The following is an 18314-nucleotide window of genomic DNA, read 5'->3' as shown; positions in this document are numbered from 1 at the left end:
GGGGCGGCAGCGCAGAAGAGCAGCTGCTTCTGACAAATACTGAACACACTGTGACACTTGGAGGTTGAATAAATTGTTTTTGGTGTTATGTGGGTGTATGTGCATGATTGATTGAAACGACAGCTTTTAAAGAAATAACTAAAATGAAGCTTACTGTATTTGAGACCTCAGTCACTGCTGTTCATATCCTGCGGTATCAAATGCAATGGATGAAAATGATAACCTCCGTTCAGCCATTAGCTAGACCACTTATCCTTTGCAGGGTCACTTGGGAAGATGGAGTCCATCCCATCTGACTTAGGTGAGAGGCGACTGCGCCTAGAATTGATCAGCCATCAATCATGGGGCAAAGTAAGACTGCAAGTCGTAACCAATATTGCCTTTTTATATTTACATACAAGTGCATCTCAATGATTAAGAATATCAGTTCATTTATTTCACCAGCTCAATTCAGAAAGTGAAACTTATGACTCACTGTGTAATAAATAAATATTATACGTGATTCTAATTTATTGAGATATGTGTTTGATGTGTACATAAATGTGAGTGTGCATGTGTATCCCGTGCAGTGATTCACTGTCTTCTGTTATAAGCATAGTCCGCCTTGTTGTGCATGACCAGTCTGTTCTCCACAAAATAAAAGCTGTCAGAGCGAGTCTCGTAGGGGCAGTTCACCATCTGACGAACTGAAGGAACAAAAGACAACACGAGCAAATTAGCAAAGTCGCTACTTTCTTTTTTCTGAGGAAAATTCCATGTGGGAAAACAAAGCAAAAGGAGGAGCAAGCGTGGTTTCATATGAACAACTAAAATGAGGCTTTAAATTCCCCTCAGGCGGGTGTTGATACAATGCTCGAATGTGCATGACGCGTCGGAAAGGTTATTGATCGCCCTGATCTTCCCTCCTCTCCACAAATGCGTTCCTTAGGGAAGCTACACTGGAATAAAAAAAATTCCATTCAGTCAAGTGGGTCGGGTGTCTTCTGAAAATGACAAGCTGTTGAGTTCCCGTTTTTTGTTCGCTTGTTTGGAGAACAATATGCACTTTGAGTATCCAGCGACTTCTTTTTTTAACGAGTCCAAAATAATCCTACACTAGCATGAAGTGAGTCATTTGTTATGGAGACTTGTTACTTGGCTGTGACAACGGTCATGGAATGGTAAGAGGGCAAAGGGATCGTCTAACAAAGCTTGTCAAGAAAAAAAAAACATGCAAAATGTTGGAAGTCCTGTATTGTGACCCTTTTGTTTGCTTTGTCACAGTCCTCTTTTGTTGAATTCATTGGATGGTTACGCCACCACTTTAATGTTCCAATGACGTCATCCTATTTATGTAGCTGACGCACCTATCTCCATCCCAACTACACACTCCACGGTGGAAACCCAACTCAGATCAGAGTTTAAAGTTCAGAAAGCCAAATACTGTCAAATATGTGTTACGGCTCAAAACAGTTCTGGAATCGCCGCTATGTGAACCACTATATTGGTTCATCGCAGCAGTGCACTTACCCAAGCTCTCGGACAGCTGAGGAAACTCGTAGATGTGCTCACAAGTATTCCGACTGTTCGGGATGCAGAAGCCAAAATCAAAGTCGAAGCTTTTCAGTAAGCGATCTCGGAAGTAGTGACGCTCGATCATTCGGAAATTGCTGAGAGGTCGGTTCCCGACTGTGAATTCCACTCTGGTGAGATAGAAAAGATGGCAGGCTAAGGTCACGGTTTTGAGCGGCAGAGTAGATGATGTAGTCTTCAGGTTTTTGTTGTTGATGATTCAGGCACTCACGTGGCTCCCACAGTTATCAGACGTAGAAAAGCCGAGGTGAACTGGTAGTGTACAAAGCGGCCCGTGCTTGCATCACTTGCTCGATTTTCATTGTCCTCTTCTGCAAGCGATAGAGACAAGTTTTCATTACTTAGTGAATTTAAAAGCGAGGTCATCAAACACAGGCTGTGCAAACACCAACCTGAGTGTGGCGGTTTGGCGATCTCAAACAAAACAGTGCCCGTCTCCAGGTCTCGGATCTTGAAGCGTACAAAGTCGATGTTATAAACATTGTCCTCAGGTTTACAGAGGTAGCCTGCAATTACAACTGAGAGTTTCATTCAATCCACAAACCGTGTACATGTCATACGTAAAACTTATTCTGCATATAACAGCCAACTTCATTCAGTTGTGTACCTTAAGTAGTACCTTAAGATGGATCCCAAGGGTTTGGAATAAATGCTCAAAAGGCACCCTCACCCATTACTGGGTCAAGAAAGAAAACATTGTAACTTATAATCTACCATTTTATTCCACACTTAAATTCAAACATGTTTTTATGTTGTGCAATAACTCGAAATGGACTTTAATTTTTAACACCATATATGCTGCGAAAAGTTGCTCATATTGGGGCGATAAAACGTCTAATTCCAAGAGGCTCTGCAGGGAGTCAAACCTCGTGTGGCCACCCGCAGTCCAAGGACATCCTCCGGCGTGACGCATCCGTTCCGCGCCTGCAGGTCCTCCTCAGTGACGGGCCTGGGGTCCACCTGATTCCTCCGTGACTTGAGCCTCTTTAGAACCCCTCCACCCGGCTTGCGGTCCCTTGGTGGGCCGGAGATATTGTCAGCTACTGGTGCGTCGCTGTGGGCTTTGGCTCCCTTCATTTTTCACTTCCTTCTTAGAACCTTGTCTGGAAAAACGTGCTGTTATAATTCCACACGAAGATGGCGTTGTAGATTGCGAATGTGGAGGGGACGACCAGGTTCCTGTGTTTGTATGAGCATGCTGCCCTATTGCCATGACAACGCCAAAGCTTGGGGCCGGTGTAGATGTTCTTGAAATGTCCAGCAGGGGGTGTTGAACATTGTTACTATATGTATTATCAGAAATACTGGACTGTGCTTGGACTTATTTTTGTGAATAACATATTGCCTCAAATTAATCGAATGGTGCAACGTGATATATATATATTTATATATATATGTCAAATATTTCTCAATCATGGGTCATTTGAATTGTATTTGTGCATTTGCTGCTCTTCTATGCACAAAAGGCAAATTAACCTTGTGGAACAAAAGTGTGCAATGCAAATGAGGCCTTTGAGATTGTTGAGATGTTCCAGGTAGCCTGGGCAGTCCCAATGAAGCACACATAATGGATGCATTTCCTTTTCTCCTAAGTAGCAGTGAACCTTCAATGAAACCTGTTAATCGGGTTCACAAACCAGAGCAGGATTGTCATTTGAGAGCAAGCTAGACAACAGGAAACATCCAGTAAAACTATTAAAATTTCTTTATTTTGTAAGTAAAATATCATTGTGCATATTCTGGATATTTCTAGTTATCTGAGCTAATCAGCTAGACTAATACAAAGTGCTTTGAACCCTGAGTGTGGTCCCTTAACCTTCTCATAATTGTTCATAATTGCTTCCAATTTTACTGTTGTTGTGTGATGAGTCACTTGGCCTATGTCTTGGATCTTTGAGTTCAGCTGATGAAAAATTGAGCAAAAACAAAACTGTTGTTCACACTGTAATCCAAGCGACGCAATAAACATTGTCTTCAAAATAATACTTTTATTTTGAAATCTCAAACTGCAGCTTCCGCTCTCACCGCGCATCTTTAACCTCCAACGTTTCATGGTGGGTCGAGCTCTCCGAGCCCGGGGAGTGTGGAGGAGGAGGACAGGGAGTGTTTAGAGGCGTCCACAAATTGTGACGCCTCCTTGGTGGGAATGAGGAAAAAACAACGAGAAGCAGACGAGACGGTGGAGAATAACGCAAGTTTATTTTTACCGTTCATAAATTCTTCCCACGGCCTTCATTCGTACCTATCTAAATGATCGCGTGAAGGTAAATGCAACACGTTATGTACATTTATACGGAGCAGGTGCACACTTTATATTTGAAATTTAATTGAGCATATTTTGATGATTTTAACGCGTTGTCCGACCGGTCTGGTTGTTTAGCTAGCAAAAGTTACACAAACTTAAATGAGTTTCTCCACGGGTAGTTCAATGACCGATAGTTGACGGTTGACGTGTTTATCTGTAACTTATTAATCCACCCACAAAAAAAGCACGAGTTTTTATATTACTTTTTACAATTGTGTCTTTATGGTCTTCTGAAGGGACTGCATCTGTCTACTAAAGCAGGTGAGCAGCGAGTGGAAAGAGGCCAGGCAAACAAAGGTGACGAAACGGAACGATTTCCCCGTTCCATGATTTGACTTGTGTCCCACATTAAGTATTGATCACCTGTCAAATTCAGTTGTTTGTTTCTCACGCTCACCTCCCAGGTGGATATGTTATTGATTTGGAAGTGGGTGGCTGCTGTTGATGTCATCCCTTATTATGCACCTAAAAAGACACCACCTATCTCCATGCAAATCAAAAAAGCTATATGTAATTGTGATACAGTGTTCAAAGTTCAGACACTTAAATTAACCTTTTGGGTGGGGATCAGATATATCAGTCGCTTCCAAAACGACTGACAGGTCAAACCAGATGCTGCAAACAATAACTGCGGAATTTGTAGTGACACATTTGGAAACGCCACTTTGCATTCTGTGTAAACACACCGTCACTCTTGTGAGGAGTGCCTGCTGTTGGCCAAAAGGTTCCCATGGCTACTGCATGGACCCTCACACCACTTTAGACGCTTGGACATTTGGATCTCTCACTAAACTGATTTGGTAGGACTGTGCGGAAAGCTGGTGAAGTGTTATTTTATATTTTTAATAATATTCAGACATGCAATAGGGTTTGTACATACATAGGACTTGTACCTCTTTTTCATTACACCAAAATACTTTACAAGCAAGAAGAACTGCTTCCATACGTTTAACAAGCCTCAATTGATGTCACTGTTTGGCACTGACCAGTAGAGGGCCCAACAAGTTTGTGCCTTAAATGAGCTGCAGAGGAAATCAGACAGGAAGTTCTGTCTGCCAAGTCTGTAGGAGTTCCTATAATGACTTCCTGATCTAATTGACACTGTGTATATGATGTCCGTCAGCCGCCGGTTTAGACAGCTGTTTGCTGTAAGCGACAAGTTTGCGGGTTTGGTAACCGTCAGTTTCCTCTAGTCCTATATATGAGTTTTCCTCTTTGTTTGATAAACTCTCTCGCTTTCTCTCCTTTTAGAAACCCAATGATGCAGAGCACAGTTGACTCGTCGCAGGTGATAGACGTCTCAAAATCCAAGCCCTCGCTCCCTCCCAAGCCTCGACTTGCTCCCAAGCCTTTCTCACCACAAAATAACACGATCCACTCCGTAAATGCTCCTAAGGTTGTGAATGTTTCCGCCAAGGACAAGGCTGGAAAGCCCGTGGCTAAAACTGCCCCTAAACCCTCCCTGACCAAACCGGCACCAAAACCACCTCAGCAAAAGTCCACAAGTGTCAATACAAAGGTTCAAACCAAACCATCCAAAGCTGAAAACAAACCACTGGTAGATCAGAAAGAAGTTACCAAAACGAACCACAAAACCGAGACGCAGGTGATAACAAAGGCTAAACCGAATGATGTTGAAAAGAATGATGACAAATCTCCAGCGACCAAGATCCATAAGCCTGAAGAATCAGAAGACAATGATTCCTCAAAAAACAATGAAACAGTTCTGTGGGGCGGAACCAGGAAGCGCTTGTCGGTGGAGCTGACCTCCAAATTTAACTCTGGTGGTATCCCTCTACCTAAAGACCTCAGCAGATCGGCATCTATAAACAAAGGAAAAGAAAATGCAAACCAGCCAAAACCGAAAATTCCAGAGCCGTCCACCACCGAAAGTAATGATGCTAATCTGGTGGAAGACGGCAGCGAAGGTGGAAGCATTAAACGCCGGATCAGTCTTTTATTCGACTCTAAGTCAAAGCCAGAGGTTGCTGTAAAGCGAGTGCAGCCCGAGTTTGTAAATGAAACAGCTGGTGTCAAGGCGAGAATCAAAAACTGGACTCAGGAAACCAGGTTAGTGAGACTTCTTTCCTTTTCTTGGAAAGCACACATCTAGTTTTAATGTCCTGATTTTTTTTTTTTTTTTATGTCACTGGGAAAGTATTTGTACTTGTACAGGGCATCCCTTGTTTTTAAAAAAAAAAAAAAGTAAACAGAGAGTAACAAATGAGGTAAACAAGTGAAATACGATGTGGACCATGTCGCAAATGTTTAGAAGGCTAAACAACTGTATGGATGCTAATAATGACTTTTTAATTGAATTCATCTCGTTTTTCCTCTCCAGCCCAGGTCCACCAACTGTGCCAACATTAGAGAAGACTCCAAAATTACCAGCTGCTTCTGAAAGAGGAACCATATCATCTGACACAACTGAAAAACCTCCAACGGAACAACTTCACACAACGGAGTTGGACCGCACAACATCAGCAGAAGATGATGATGAGGAAGAGGAGGAGGAGGATGACGAAGCGCCTCTTGCCGTGGGAGCGAAAGCTGGAAGCAAATCAGCGGAAGAAATGCTTAAGAGCGAGAACGAGGACATCAGTGAGGTGGAACAATTAAAACATTTGGAATTTGAAAAAAGGCGAAAAGCTGAGGAAGCTGAAATGACAATCTTCAAGTTGCAGGAGGAGAAGAGACAAATGGAGAAGGAAGAAGAAGAAGCCAGGCATATTCGAGAAGAGGAGAGCAGGCTGGAAGTAGAGAGAGAAAGACTTCTGCTTAAGAGGAAAGAAGAGGAGAGGCAAAGAAGGGAGGAACTGGAGAAAGAGAGGCTGAGGGAAGAGAAGAGGAAGGAGGAGGAGGAGAAAGAAAGATTGAGACTGAAAAGGGAACAAGAGGAGAAACGACGAAGGGAGGAAATTGAGAGGGAAAGACTCAGGGAAGAGGAGAGGAGGGAGGTTGAGAGAGAAAGATTGAGGCAAGAAGACGAGAGGAAGAGGGAGGAGGAAGAAAGACTGAGACTAAAAAGGGAAGAAGATGAGAAGCAGAGAAGAAAAGAACTGGAAAAGCTAAGAGAGGAGGAAAAGAGCGCAGAGATAGAAATGATGAGAGTGAAAAAGTTGAAAGAGGAGAAGCAGAGAAGGAAGGAACTGGAGAAAGAAAGCCTGAGAGAAGAGGAGAGAAGAAAGGAAGAGAGAGAAAGATTGAGGCTAAAGAGAGAAGAAGAGGAGAATCAAAAAAGGGAGGAACTGGAGAAAGAAAGGCTGAGGGAAGAGGAGGAGGAGAAAGAAAGATTGAGACTGAAAAGGAAACAAGAGGAGAAACGGCGAAGGGAAGAAATTGAGAGGGATAGACTGAGAGAAGAGGAGAGAAGGAGGGAAGAGAGAGAAAGATTGAGGCTAAAGAAGGAAGAAGAGGAGAATCAAAAAAGGGAGGAACTGGAGAAAGAAAGGCTGAGGGAAGAGGAGAGGAAGAAGGAGGAGGAGGAGAAAGAAAGATTGAGACTGAAAAGGGAACAAGAGGAGAAACGACGAAGGGAGGAAATTGAGAGGGAAAGACTCAGGGAAGAGGAGAGGAGGAAGGAGATAGAAAAGATAAAACTCAAGAAGTTGGAAGAGGAGAAGCAAAGACGGGAGGAATTGGACAAAGAAAGGCTGAGAGAAGAGGAGAGAAGGAGGGAGGAAATAGAAAGATTGAGGCTCAAGAGGGAAGAAGAGGAGAGACAGATAAGGGAGGAAATTGAGAGGGAGAAACTGCGGGCAGAGCAGCAAAGAAGGGAGGAGATTGAAAAACTCCAGTTGAAGAGGGAAGAAGAGGAGAGACAGAGAAGGGAGGAATTGGAGCGGCTAATGGAAGAGCAGATAAGGAAGGAGGAGATAGAAAAATTGAGACTGAGAAGGGAACAAGAGGAGAAACGGCGAAGGGAGGAAATTGAGAGGGAAAGACTCAGGGAAGAGGAAAGAAGGAAGGCGGAGATAGAAAGAATACGACTCAAGAAGTTGGAAGAGGAGAAGCAAAGACAGGAGGAATTGGACAAAGAAAGGCTGAGAGAAGAGGAGAGAAGGAGGGAAGAGATAGAGAGATTGAGGCTCAAGAGGGAAGAAGAGGAGAGACGGAGAAGGGAAGAATTGGAGAAGGAAAGGCTTAGGGAAGAAGAGCGGAGGAGGGAGGAGATAGAACGATTGAGACTAAAGAGAGAAGCAGAGGAGAGACAGCGGAGAGAAGAATTGGAGGACAGACTCAGGGAAGAGGAGAGAAGGAGAGAGGAGATAGAAAGATTGAGGCTACGAAGAGAACAAGAGGAGAGACAGCGAAGGGAGGAATTGGAGAAGGAAAGGCTCAGGGAAGACGAGAGAAGGAGAGAGGAGATTGAAAGATTGCGAGTGAAGAAGTTGGAAGAGGAGAAGCAGAGAAGGGAGGAACTGGAGGAGAAGCTGAGAGAAGAGCAAAGAAGGAGGGAAGAGATAGAAAGATTGAGGCTCAAGAGGGAAGAGGAAGAGAGACAGAGAATGGAGGACCTGGAGAGGGAAAGACTGAGGGAAGAGAGAGAACGATTAAGGCTGAAGATGGAAGAGGAGGAGAGACTCAGAAGGGAAGAGTTGGAGAGGGAGATTCTCAGGGAAGAGGAGAGGAGGAGGGAGGAGATAGAAAGATTGAGGTTAAGGAGGGAAGAGGAGGAGAGACAGAGAAGGGAGGAATTGGAGAGGGAAAGACTGAGGGAAGAGCAGCAAAGAAGGGAAGAGATTGAAAGACTCAAGTTGAAGGTGGAAGAAAATGAGAGGCAGAGAAGGGAGGAATTGGAGAGGGAAAGACTGAAGGAGGAGGTGAGCAGGAGGGAGGAGATGGAAAAACTCAGGCTCCAGATGGAAGAAGAGCGACAGAGACGTGAGGAATGGGAGCAGAGGAAAGAGGAATCGAGGGTGGCACAAGCGCTGAAGGAGGAGCAGTTCAGAACGCGACGCAAGATGGAGATGAAAATGCAACAAAGGGGAGACCTGGAGAGGATGAGGGGGGAAGAAGAGAGAAGGTGGCAGCAAGGCGTCGATGACAACGACCCTAAATATTTGCCTCCGACTACCGGCATGGTTTATGACAACTTCTCGGTCGTTGGGACGAAGCCTGCGGTGGACGTCGGACATTTTGATGATTTTTCAGTCAAGCCAACTCGATGGGGCTCACAGCCTAAAGTGGACGCTAACACGCGGGACACAACGGTGGACCTTCTGATCTCGCGCAACGTCGGAGCTCGGGAGAGAGATATACGAGACAGAGTGAGGGTCGAAGGGTGGGTTGAGCCAAAATCAACCTTGGCGTTTCCGGAGGTGGAGGAGGACCACCGAGAGCCAGAAGAGGAGTCTCAAGAACAAGGACAAGAACAAGAGTTACCACAGATCGGAGGCAGATATTCCAGGCATGAGGTAAATTCAAATCCAATTCTAACTTTGTTTATAATATGGTCGGATAAAACCGAGGTTGAGCTTTCCCCCCATGATTCCCAAAAAATGTGTTTGCCACAAATACAACATCGCCCAACGCCAGGTTGAGGGAATTATGAACAGTTTTAAAAAATAAAATAAAAAAACTCAAGAAAGACCTATTAGAGCAGATGAAGACGTTATGCAAGTGAGGTAAAAACGCAGAAATGATCATAAATATTTCAGCGCTTTTATATACACCCAGCTGTCGTAGACATTAAAAAATCTTGTCATACTCGCTTCGCCTGGTTGCACCATGTCCTAAAGAAAAACCTGTTGTGTTTTGTTTGGGTGTGAATGTGCTCGTGACTAATAAAACCGCACCAGCCCGTGATCTACTCCCCATTTGTCATGGTAGTTAATGATGATCAGGATCATATGGTCTGTCTCTGCGGACATTTCTTTTAAAATAAATAGAAAGGGAAATTCAGATCATTTGTTATTCTCCACCTGGTTTACTTTAAGGTTATGGTCTGCATCTGTGTGGTTTAGACTTAGACATCTTAAAGGAAGTGGGTTTGGAACTTTTTTTTGTAGCTGTTGCGCCACTGCTCTCCCTCGGTAAAGATTTTGTTCAAGCAATTGTCATTTTAAGACACTCACTGCCATCGCTGTTATTGCCATGCAAAATCAGATCTTTGAATTTTGTAGTCAACAATCCTGTTAGCAATAAATTGCTATCTGTAGTCACCACAGTGGCTTCAAAGCATTGTACTCCTCCTGTCTGTAGGGGGCGCTCTGGAACAACAGGTTGTTCTTTTTTGATGTATAACAACAATATTCGTATGTTCGCACACGGTTTATATGCAGTCTATACAATCCATAAGAACATATCTCTCCATAAACACAAGCCTTTAAGCCTGCAAGAGATTTAACTCCCATCCACACAATATTCATAGACGTGAAATCAGATCTATTGAAAGTTCAAAGCAAGCCGGGACAGATCAGCTCACCTGCCTGTTTGAACATGCATATGTTTTTGCAGAGAAAACGCTGGGCTGTGCTGCACTGTTTACTGCGGTTAGACACAATGCACTCTGCGTGTGCGTCATCGTGATACTCCCTCGGTCCTGTTTGCATGCTTTAGCAAACAAGCCCTAACCCATATATGCAGCCGGCTATTATCAGATAGCACCGCACATGTTGCATTCACATTTGATGCGGGCCGACACGTAGGTAGATGCGGTCGAGCAGGGGTGTCAAGCTCATTTTTATTGCAGGCAGCATCATAGTCATAGTTTCCTTCGGAGGGCCATCAACCCAAATAAATGTACTCTACACGACAAACTGATGAATAAGTAGTTTTGAAATCAGAGACTAGTAAAATCTTTTTAAAAAGATGAATGGTAGTAAAACTTGGTGGCAACGTCTCTATTAGTGAAGACAATTTGTAATTTTAGTATTGACACAAAGTCGATGCAGAATTTGTCTTGGCGGGCCATATATAATTACACTGTGGGCCAGATTTGGCCTGCGGGCTAGAGTTTGACACCCCTGTTAGGGCGTCTACACATAGGGACCCCCCAACCATGTTTGCTCCACTAGGGGGCAATGCTGCTCCTAAAACAAAATCTTTGCCTCTCACATCATTTTATTTGTAACACTTTTAAGAATGTCTCGCGTTTTATAGTTGAAGACTAAATTGCCTGTTATGTCCTGACTGTGTTGAACCGAACCAAGAAAAGATCTAACAAGTTTTAATGAGCAAAACACAAGGTGTACAGTTGAGTGGGTACTGTACATTCTTTCAGGCTACTGACATATAAAGACAGACAGACAGATAGGCAAGTGTGGTCATCATGTCCTCATTTGGATCTGGCCGAAAGGCTAGCGTGTCATTATGACCAAACATGGTCAACCTACGTGCTGTCTATCCATCTCTCTCTCTTCTGCTTTGAGTCTTCCCCCCCACCCACACACACACACTTCACAACACACCAAAGAGGTTAGGCTTCACTGCGGACAGGAAAGTTCACATGTGCCCTGACTGATCTCGAGCTCCCATTTGCTCCAAGTGTCACATTCCAAGAGGATTGCTGGCGAAGCGTGCTCCCTTGAGAGAAGACCTGCTTCAAACAGTAAACTAAACAACATTATAACCCGAGACTTTCATTACTTTTTGTAATCTCCCTTTCAAAGCATAGATTGTATAAGATAAGAGGATGACCTGACCTGGACTCTTCCATTTGGATGTCTTTTTTTTTTTTTTTCCTCCTCCCAAAAGGATACAGAGTACAGTGTGGAATGCAAATGATACTGCCTGTTTCTAAAGAAGACTCAACAACAGATTACGCTCTTAAAATGAAGACCCCCTAGTTGCCGTGGTGACGCTAGTATCAGGGCAGCAAGTTATATGAGCTATCCGACCATGCAGTACTTTGGAGGAAAACTGTCAGCTGCCCAGCTTCATGTGGCGGGCTGGGCGGGCAGCGTACGACGCTCCTATCAAGAGGCTTTGGCGTTGGTCTGGAGCACTGCAGAGAAGGACAAGGAAACCAAAAGTGCTAGCGCCAAAGAGAGATTTCAGAGAGCAATTTCGCCTCTTCGTAGTTTCGCCCGCCGTAGCAGGATATCAATGCATCAATTGTCCGTCAGAAGTCAACAAAGATCCACTGACATCTGCTCTGTAAGAGATGCTTTAAGTCTTGGGCCACCGATGATTTGGTTTTTCGAACCTTATTAGACCGTGGCCATTTTGATGCAGGTTCATAATGAGTGCATCCGAAATTGTTCCATGCTAGGTACACAATGCATACCAATGCTAATGAAAATATGAAGCAGTTGTAGTCTGTTTCAGGAAAAGAAAACATTGTTATCTGATCAGGTCTTCCGGATGTGCTCTTTTATCAGTTCCATGCATGGCCTTTCCCTCTCTGCGGTGTCGTGTGTGTCATAGATAAATCAGCGGACAAAGTGTAACAATGCGGCAATATAGTGTCACACAATGATGGTTAAAATTGTGGCCACTAATATGGCTTTCTTTCTTCTTCATGGCAACGTAGATGAAATGCTAAACAACTGCTAGCTGCCATATTGAGCTCAAATCTTTCAAGTTGCTCTCTGATGTGAAGAAGCTTTGTGGCAGTTCCTTAGTGATAAAGTCAGAGGAATATTTTGCATTTAATTTTGGTTTGCTAACATTTAACATGTGAGAACAAAGTGCCATAATCGACACACCCATAGCCATTGCGTAATAAATGGACACAGGTTGAAGCGCATAATCGTACGGAGGCCAGGTGGTGTTTTCCCACTGTATCTAAGTAACAATATCACACAGCAAAACATTGGGATGTCCCCCTTGACAGGTTGCTTTCATTTGGAATGTGCACATGTGCACATACATTCCAGCATGTGGGTGTGACACATTAGAACTTAAGGATGTGGATTTCTGTATCGTGTGTGCGTTTGCCTACAAACACACGCTGATGGGAGTTATAGTGAGCACAGCCTCGTCTACGAGCTGCTCATTAAAAGACGTATGCTTGGCTGCTCCTCGGCCCTGTCTCCCTTGTAGTCTGCGGTTCTTGCTCCACACCTATTTCATTTGATCTTTTTCTTCTGTTCAATATTATACCATCCGAATGTGACTAACACGGGTGACGTCATTTTGTTTTGCGTTTTTCTATGGCTGGTAGGCAAGGGAAACTAATTCACACACAAAACAATAAAATATCTTGCCTAGAGTGATCCTGGAACCTTCCACAGCTGACTAGTCACTAGCCATTTGCACGGCAAACACACTGTTGATGTTTAATAATAATTCACTTCTTGGTTCCACTATTTGATATTCCTTACCTTTTCTTCACTTTTTCATCTTCTAGTAAACATGCAAAAATCAGTAAAACAGCATTCAAGCCATCCTAAGACAGAACCTCTCTACATCTCATGTTTGTGTTGTATAAAAAGTTTACACACCCCTAATCAAATGCCAAGTTTTTGCAGTATAAGAATAATACAGGCTTGGTGGATTTTACGACAGGGTAGCAACAAGCAGATGGAGCAATTGATCCATGACTGCTGCCTATACAATTTGAAACCAATATGGCACAAAAAACGTCCCAAAGCAAACATCCAAAAACCATATCCTCATTTTTTTTTTTTTTTTTTCTGTGTGTCCCTCAGGATCCTGACAGCAGTTATCGAACACTTGGACATGGTGAAGACACAGACACTTTGATAGATGTGGAGGCAGACAGGCCGCCTGCAGCCTATGAATGGAGATCTAAAACTGACAGGTAGTGTTTGCTACATTCATTTTAAATGAACTTGATGTGAACTCATTAGGGGAGCGGCAATTTAATAATATTATTGTAGATTATTTTTCAAAGAAAATTTTACTCAAAGCTGAGATATTTCTGTTGATGCAGCTCATAAGTCACTCCCTGCACGCTCGAGCTCCTTACGCCCTCTAGTGGCTCCAAGTGGTTAGCAGCACACAACACAAATTGCAAAACGTTTGGCTTTTAGATTTGAAATTGAACAGCAATGTATGTGATTGTGTTGCAACAATCATTTGAAGGTTCTCATTTGGGAGCACTCTGATGTTTTTTTTCTGACTGATTTCCAAGGACTGCTTTTCAACCAAGTCCCAAGTCTTTCACTGATTCGTTCGCTGAGGCCTCTGACGATGTTGATACACCCGAAATGTTGCTGTCTCCTTTCCCTGAGGTTAGTGATGACTTTGCTTACACACCTTAAACTATTAAGGGAATCTAACTTTATTTTTTTTATTCAGTTGGTCCACTCCATGGAGTTAATCAACATACATTGAAGCAAAATGTGTTTTTCCATTGCATAGAGCTCCACCCCGCTCCTCGACACCAGTGCACAGAAATCCAGGGTCAACCTGGGCAAGAGGCGCAGCCGATCGCGTCCATCACGTTCAAATCGCTCGCAACCATCTCTGGTAGAGACTCCGGATTGGCGGTCTTGTGACACCACAGGTCATCCTTAATCTCTTTTTCCATACATGCTTCATCATCATCATCACATGTCTCAACTTGTTCCTGATTTCAGAAGACGGGCAAATGGAGTCCGACTCAGAGGAGGAACAACCAAAACAAAGGATACTCTCTTCTCCGTCTGTCTCCAGAAAGGTCCCTGTCTTTCCTGGTGTGAGCCCATCAAGCCTAATTGTAAGTTCAAGTAGAGCTCATTTAAACGTATGTCTTCGGATTTCCGGTCTGTATGTTTTTCAATATGTGGGACTATGGAATACATTTGAACTGCTGTGAAAACAAAAATGTTTTTCCTGTCTATCTGTGTGACCCCAAACATCACGGGACACTTTTGGGCCCCAACCCACATGTTGAGAACCGCTAGTTTCATAAATAATCGTGGTGTGATGCTACTGTACTTAACGCTCCTCCTCAGGCTCAGATGAAAAAGAGAGCAGAAGGACGAGAAGAGACTGAAGAAGAAAAAGAAAGTCCAAATGATGAAGTGGTGCCATCTCCATCTCAAGTGTCTCGCTCTCCCCGCCCTCCCCGCTCCGCCGCCCAGCTTGCTGGAGCTGCACGAGTACTTCCACCCATAGGCGCCACAGATGGAGGGTAAGCGCTGCAGAAAACAAAAGATAAGTGCTGAATAAAGAAGAGGGTTTTTTTTTTCCTCACAAAATGTTTCTGTGCGTCTCTCAGTGGGGTCCCTCCGACTTGGCTGAAAGAGCTGAAGTCTAAAAAGCGTATCAGTCAACATGAAGGGGAATGGTAGCTGAGTACCATGTGGCAGGTGAGGACTAAATTGAACGTAAAAAAAAAAAAAAAAATGCTGTGAATATCTCAGTCATCTTCATTAATCAAATGTTTGTAAGCAACAAAACAGATGTAGCTTCAGAATCTTGATTGTATCTGGACATTGGTCATTTAACATCTTCTCTGGACTGTGTTCCCTGTAGGAACCACCGTGCAATAGGGCCGAATCCATCCATGTCAAATGTTTGTGCCAAGAAACACTTCACCAGGGTCTATATTTTGCACTTAGGTGCCTTATTTTGTACATTTGAACCAGATATGATATATACAAAATGGAATTCTGAATTTTTTTGAGGCGGAATACCTAAGTCGTCGCAAATGTTTTGCTAAGGTTGCGTGTCATTTTATACCAAGTACATGTTTGACCTAATGCTGCAAAGTCAACTAGTGATTGTCAGCATGACATAAATTGAGTCTTTTTTTTTTTTTTTTTTATGTTCTTCTTTGTTGTTGTTTGTCAACTTCTATTGACTGGGACCGATGCCATTGCTGCAGGCAAATAGAATCACTCGTGTTGTTGATAGAAATCACCCCTTGTAATTATTTGTAATTAAATATCTTAGGTGAAACCTTTGCACTTCAAAAAAATATGGGTCTGTAAACCCTTTATTTTCTTCTACACATAGAAGCAACCAGACAATCATTTTCCTTCCTTTCAGAATACAATAAACTCATCCAAACACCTCATGAAAACATCGTGAGCTTGCAGGAAACGGAGGAATGCTATTATGCTACCGCACTGTGTGAATATGTCGATCTACTTGAGATTTTTTCAAGTGCCTTTGTTTACTAATTAAAAAAAAAAAGACCACCGGTCATTACTGTAATATGCAATGTGTTGCAATTTATTAAAAGCTTTTCTATAAAATATGTTGAGTGCATGTTGTTAATTGCAGCCAAACGCATACATGACAATTCAGTTGATTCAATAAAAACTTGCCACAGCGTGCAAGATGAAGAACCAACCATGAGGCAGGCAGGTGTGGAGCAAGTTAGCTGGGTGGGGTTCATACTGCTGAGTGAGACAACTCGACCCATTCTCCCGGATGGCTGGCAGAGCATGTGCCCGTAATAGGATCACGGTCGGGATGGCGGCACGGGCCGAGCCGGGCGGCCTTTGCCAGGGACAGAGGGCAAGCCTATTGAGAAGCAGTGTGATGGACACAATGGATGCGACAGACTTGCTGCATCAACAGGCTTTTTGCTGCTGTGGCCAGAAATAAACCATAAATACCCCCCTGGCCTCCACCAACGGCTCGCCAGGCCTCCACACCCACACACCCTCACACTAAGACAGACTGACAAGAAAGAAAGACAAGAACAACGGAAAACGGCGAGACTGGCTTGTACAAGCTGCCCTGACACAAGCCATCCAGGTGAAAAAAAAGTGAGGTTCAAGACTCCTGTCAAGTTTGTTTTTTCTACTTTCTTTCCTGCATTGGAATGCCTGCTTCAAAACGGGATGTATTAATATGTCATTTTTATTCTGCTAAGACGACTTGCACTATCTAATGAGATCCAATGCAAAAGCTGCATAAAAAATGTTGCGTACAGTGTTGTTAAATTCATACCGCTTTGACCCATGTCAATCAAAAATGAACATTATTGTCTATTTCCACTCCATTGTTCTTGGTTTGGATCTCATGTAAGTGTAAATTACTGTCGTTTAGCTGAATTCACATTAGCCATCAAAAGCGTAATAGAATCAATATTGTTATTTTCCAGTTTAATGCAATGAAATTAGTTTAGCAATTGTAAAATGCAACCATTATTGTGCCAAATATAAAACATCAGGCACCAACAGTGTTGTACCGTTTGTTCATATTTATAATGAGACACATCAAATGTTCAATTCTATAGCATCAAACTAAGGAAAATGACAGATCAACCAGGAAACCCAGACCAGTTCCCTGCAGAGAAGGGCCAAGGAGGAGCTGGAGCCTCATATAAGGTACCTAAATGACACAAACGGAGTAAACAGGACTTGCTCGACTTGGTCATTACTGTTACTACTTGTGTTCTAGCTGTCACTTTTTGAGTTTGAGAACTTTCGTGGAAAGAAAGTGGAATTGTCTGGTGAATGTAAAGATGTGCTGAAGAAGATGGAGAAAGTCGGCTCCATCATTGTGGAATCTGGACCGTGAGTGATTCTGTGTGTCCATTGAGTTATTAAAACATGGACAAATATGTGTCACGTATTTTCTCTCCTGTTTCAGATGGATTGGTTTTGAACACCCACGTTTTGTGGGAGAGAAGTTTGTACTGGAGAAGGGGGAGTATCCCCGTTGGAGCACTTGGACCAACTGCCAAAGTCTCTTTTGTCTGAGCTCTTTCAGGCCCCTAAAAGTGGTCTGTATTCATAATGCCCATTAATATTGCAATGACAGCAAATTCAAACATCTTTCTCTCCAGGACAATGCAGATCACAAGCTGCACCTGTTTGAGAACGCAGGCTTTGAGGGCAGGAAGATGGAAATTAATGACGATGATGTTCCCAGTCTGTGGGCTTATGGTTTCCAGGATCGTGTGGCCAGTGCCAAGGCCATCAGCGGCACGTAAGATACAATCTTGGATGGTTGCAATGCCTTTATTGTTGGAGAGCTGTTATTCAGTCTGCTGTGCTTTGCCTCTTAAGGTGGGTGGGCTACATGTACCCAGGCTACAGAGGACGCCAGTATGTGTTTGAGCATGGAGACTTTAAGCACTGGAATGACTGGGGAGCCACGGCGCCTCAGATCCAGTCTGTCCGACGTGTGAGGGACATGCAGTGGCACAAAAGGGGGTGTTTCATTGCAACTACTCCTACTCCTAATCCCAACCCTAACCCTAACCCAAACCCTACTCCCAATCCCAATCCTGTTCCTAACCCTACTCCCATTCCCAAACCATCTCCAAACCCCAAATCACAAACCCAGCCTCAAGCCTAAACTAAAACCACAAATTCAGCACCACCTTACAGCAGCTCCTGGGACAAACCCAAGCCACTGTGAGATTACGACGACTATAATTACTGGCATTTGCAAGGATGAAACATAAATTTGTGATCACAAATAAAGTTGTTTCCCTGAATTTATGATTCTTTGCACATTACTGCATGCATTTAATTATATGAATGTATATGCTTCAATATAATTAAATGCAACTACCACATTTTCAATCATAAAATCAAAACAGTTTAAGTACAGTTGTAATCAAAACAAGGACAATGAA

The 18314-nt window shown here is 43.3% G+C and overlaps 3 protein-coding genes across 9 annotated transcripts; 2 read left to right on the top strand and 1 right to left on the bottom strand.

The window, feature by feature from the left end:
* Positions 1 to 414: 414 nt before the first annotated feature.
* Positions 415 to 2816, bottom strand: LOC125976782 (protein unc-119 homolog B-like). Its single transcript, XM_049732668.2, has 5 exons — positions 2439 to 2816; positions 1965 to 2078; positions 1784 to 1883; positions 1510 to 1682; positions 415 to 686 (listed from the first exon to the last, which is right to left on the bottom strand). Exons 1-5 carry the CDS (start codon positions 2647 to 2649, stop codon positions 574 to 576), a joined length of 711 nt encoding a protein of 236 aa, XP_049588625.1. The 5' UTR covers positions 2650 to 2816; the 3' UTR covers positions 415 to 573.
* A 790-nt stretch (positions 2817 to 3606) lies between these two features.
* On the top strand, positions 3607 to 15974 carry tnks1bp1 (tankyrase 1 binding protein 1). 5 transcript variants are annotated; one of them, XM_049732662.1, is made up of 11 exons: positions 3635 to 3836; positions 4114 to 4138; positions 5129 to 5947; positions 6219 to 9294; positions 13474 to 13586; positions 13920 to 14019; positions 14150 to 14294; positions 14368 to 14486; positions 14725 to 14903; positions 14991 to 15081; positions 15248 to 15974. In XM_049732662.1, the coding sequence occupies exons 3-10, from the start codon at positions 5136 to 5138 to the stop codon at positions 15061 to 15063; spliced, it is 4617 nt and encodes a 1538-aa protein (XP_049588619.1). In that variant the 5' UTR covers positions 3635 to 3836; positions 4114 to 4138; positions 5129 to 5135; the 3' UTR covers positions 15064 to 15081; positions 15248 to 15974. The 5 variants fall into 5 exon arrangements, with proteins under 5 accessions (XP_049588620.1, XP_049588619.1, XP_049588618.1 ...); XM_049732661.1 differs by having other exon boundaries at positions 4114 to 4174; XM_049732663.2 differs by lacking the exon at positions 4114 to 4138 and having other exon boundaries at positions 3607 to 3763.
* A 349-nt stretch (positions 15975 to 16323) lies between these two features.
* Positions 16324 to 18173, top strand: crybb3 (crystallin, beta B3). Of its 3 annotated transcripts, none has more exons than XM_049732666.1 (6): positions 16324 to 16480; positions 16965 to 17055; positions 17129 to 17244; positions 17321 to 17453; positions 17517 to 17659; positions 17740 to 18173. In XM_049732666.1, the coding sequence occupies exons 2-6, from the start codon at positions 16981 to 16983 to the stop codon at positions 18029 to 18031; spliced, it is 759 nt and encodes a 252-aa protein (XP_049588623.1). In that variant the 5' UTR covers positions 16324 to 16480; positions 16965 to 16980; the 3' UTR covers positions 18032 to 18173. The 3 variants fall into 3 exon arrangements, with proteins under 3 accessions (XP_049588623.1, XP_049588622.1, XP_049588624.1); XM_049732665.1 differs by having other exon boundaries at positions 16332 to 16491; XM_049732667.2 differs by having other exon boundaries at positions 16350 to 16514.
* The last annotated feature ends 141 nt before the right edge of the window (positions 18174 to 18314 follow it).

This window comes from Syngnathus scovelli, chromosome 11 (genome assembly GCF_024217435.2).
Source record: "Syngnathus scovelli strain Florida chromosome 11, RoL_Ssco_1.2, whole genome shotgun sequence".
Lineage (NCBI taxonomy): Eukaryota > Metazoa > Chordata > Actinopteri > Syngnathiformes > Syngnathidae > Syngnathus > Syngnathus scovelli.
This window is presented reverse-complemented; position numbering and strand designations above follow the sequence as displayed.

Excerpts from the sequence above, each read along its gene's own strand:
- crybb3 (XM_049732666.1), top strand. The coding sequence starts at position 16,981 with ATGACAGATCAACCAGGAAACCCAGACCAGTTCCCTGCAGAGAAGGGC. Across the intron at positions 17,056-17,128 it reads GAGCTGGAGCCTCATATAAG|CTGTCACTTTTTGAGTTTGA; the intron begins GTACCTAAATGA and ends CTTGTGTTCTAG. Across the intron at positions 17,245-17,320 it reads ATCATTGTGGAATCTGGACC|ATGGATTGGTTTTGAACACC; the intron begins GTGAGTGATTCT and ends CTCCTGTTTCAG.
- tnks1bp1 (XM_049732663.2), top strand. The coding sequence starts at position 5,136 with ATGATGCAGAGCACAGTTGACTCGTCGCAGGTGATAGACGTCTCAAAA. Across the intron at positions 13,587-13,919 it reads TGGAGATCTAAAACTGACAG|GACTGCTTTTCAACCAAGTC; the intron begins GTAGTGTTTGCT and ends CTGATTTCCAAG. Across the intron at positions 14,487-14,724 it reads TGAGCCCATCAAGCCTAATT|GCTCAGATGAAAAAGAGAGC; the intron begins GTAAGTTCAAGT and ends GCTCCTCCTCAG.
- LOC125976782 (XM_049732668.2), bottom strand. The coding sequence starts at position 2,649 with ATGAAGGGAGCCAAAGCCCACAGCGACGCACCAGTAGCTGACAATATC. Across the intron at positions 1,683-1,783 it reads CTGATAACTGTGGGAGCCAC|AGTGGAATTCACAGTCGGGA; the intron begins GTGAGTGCCTGA and ends CTATCTCACCAG. Across the intron at positions 687-1,509 it reads TCAGCTGTCCGAGAGCTTGG|TTCGTCAGATGGTGAACTGC; the intron begins GTAAGTGCACTG and ends TTGTTCCTTCAG.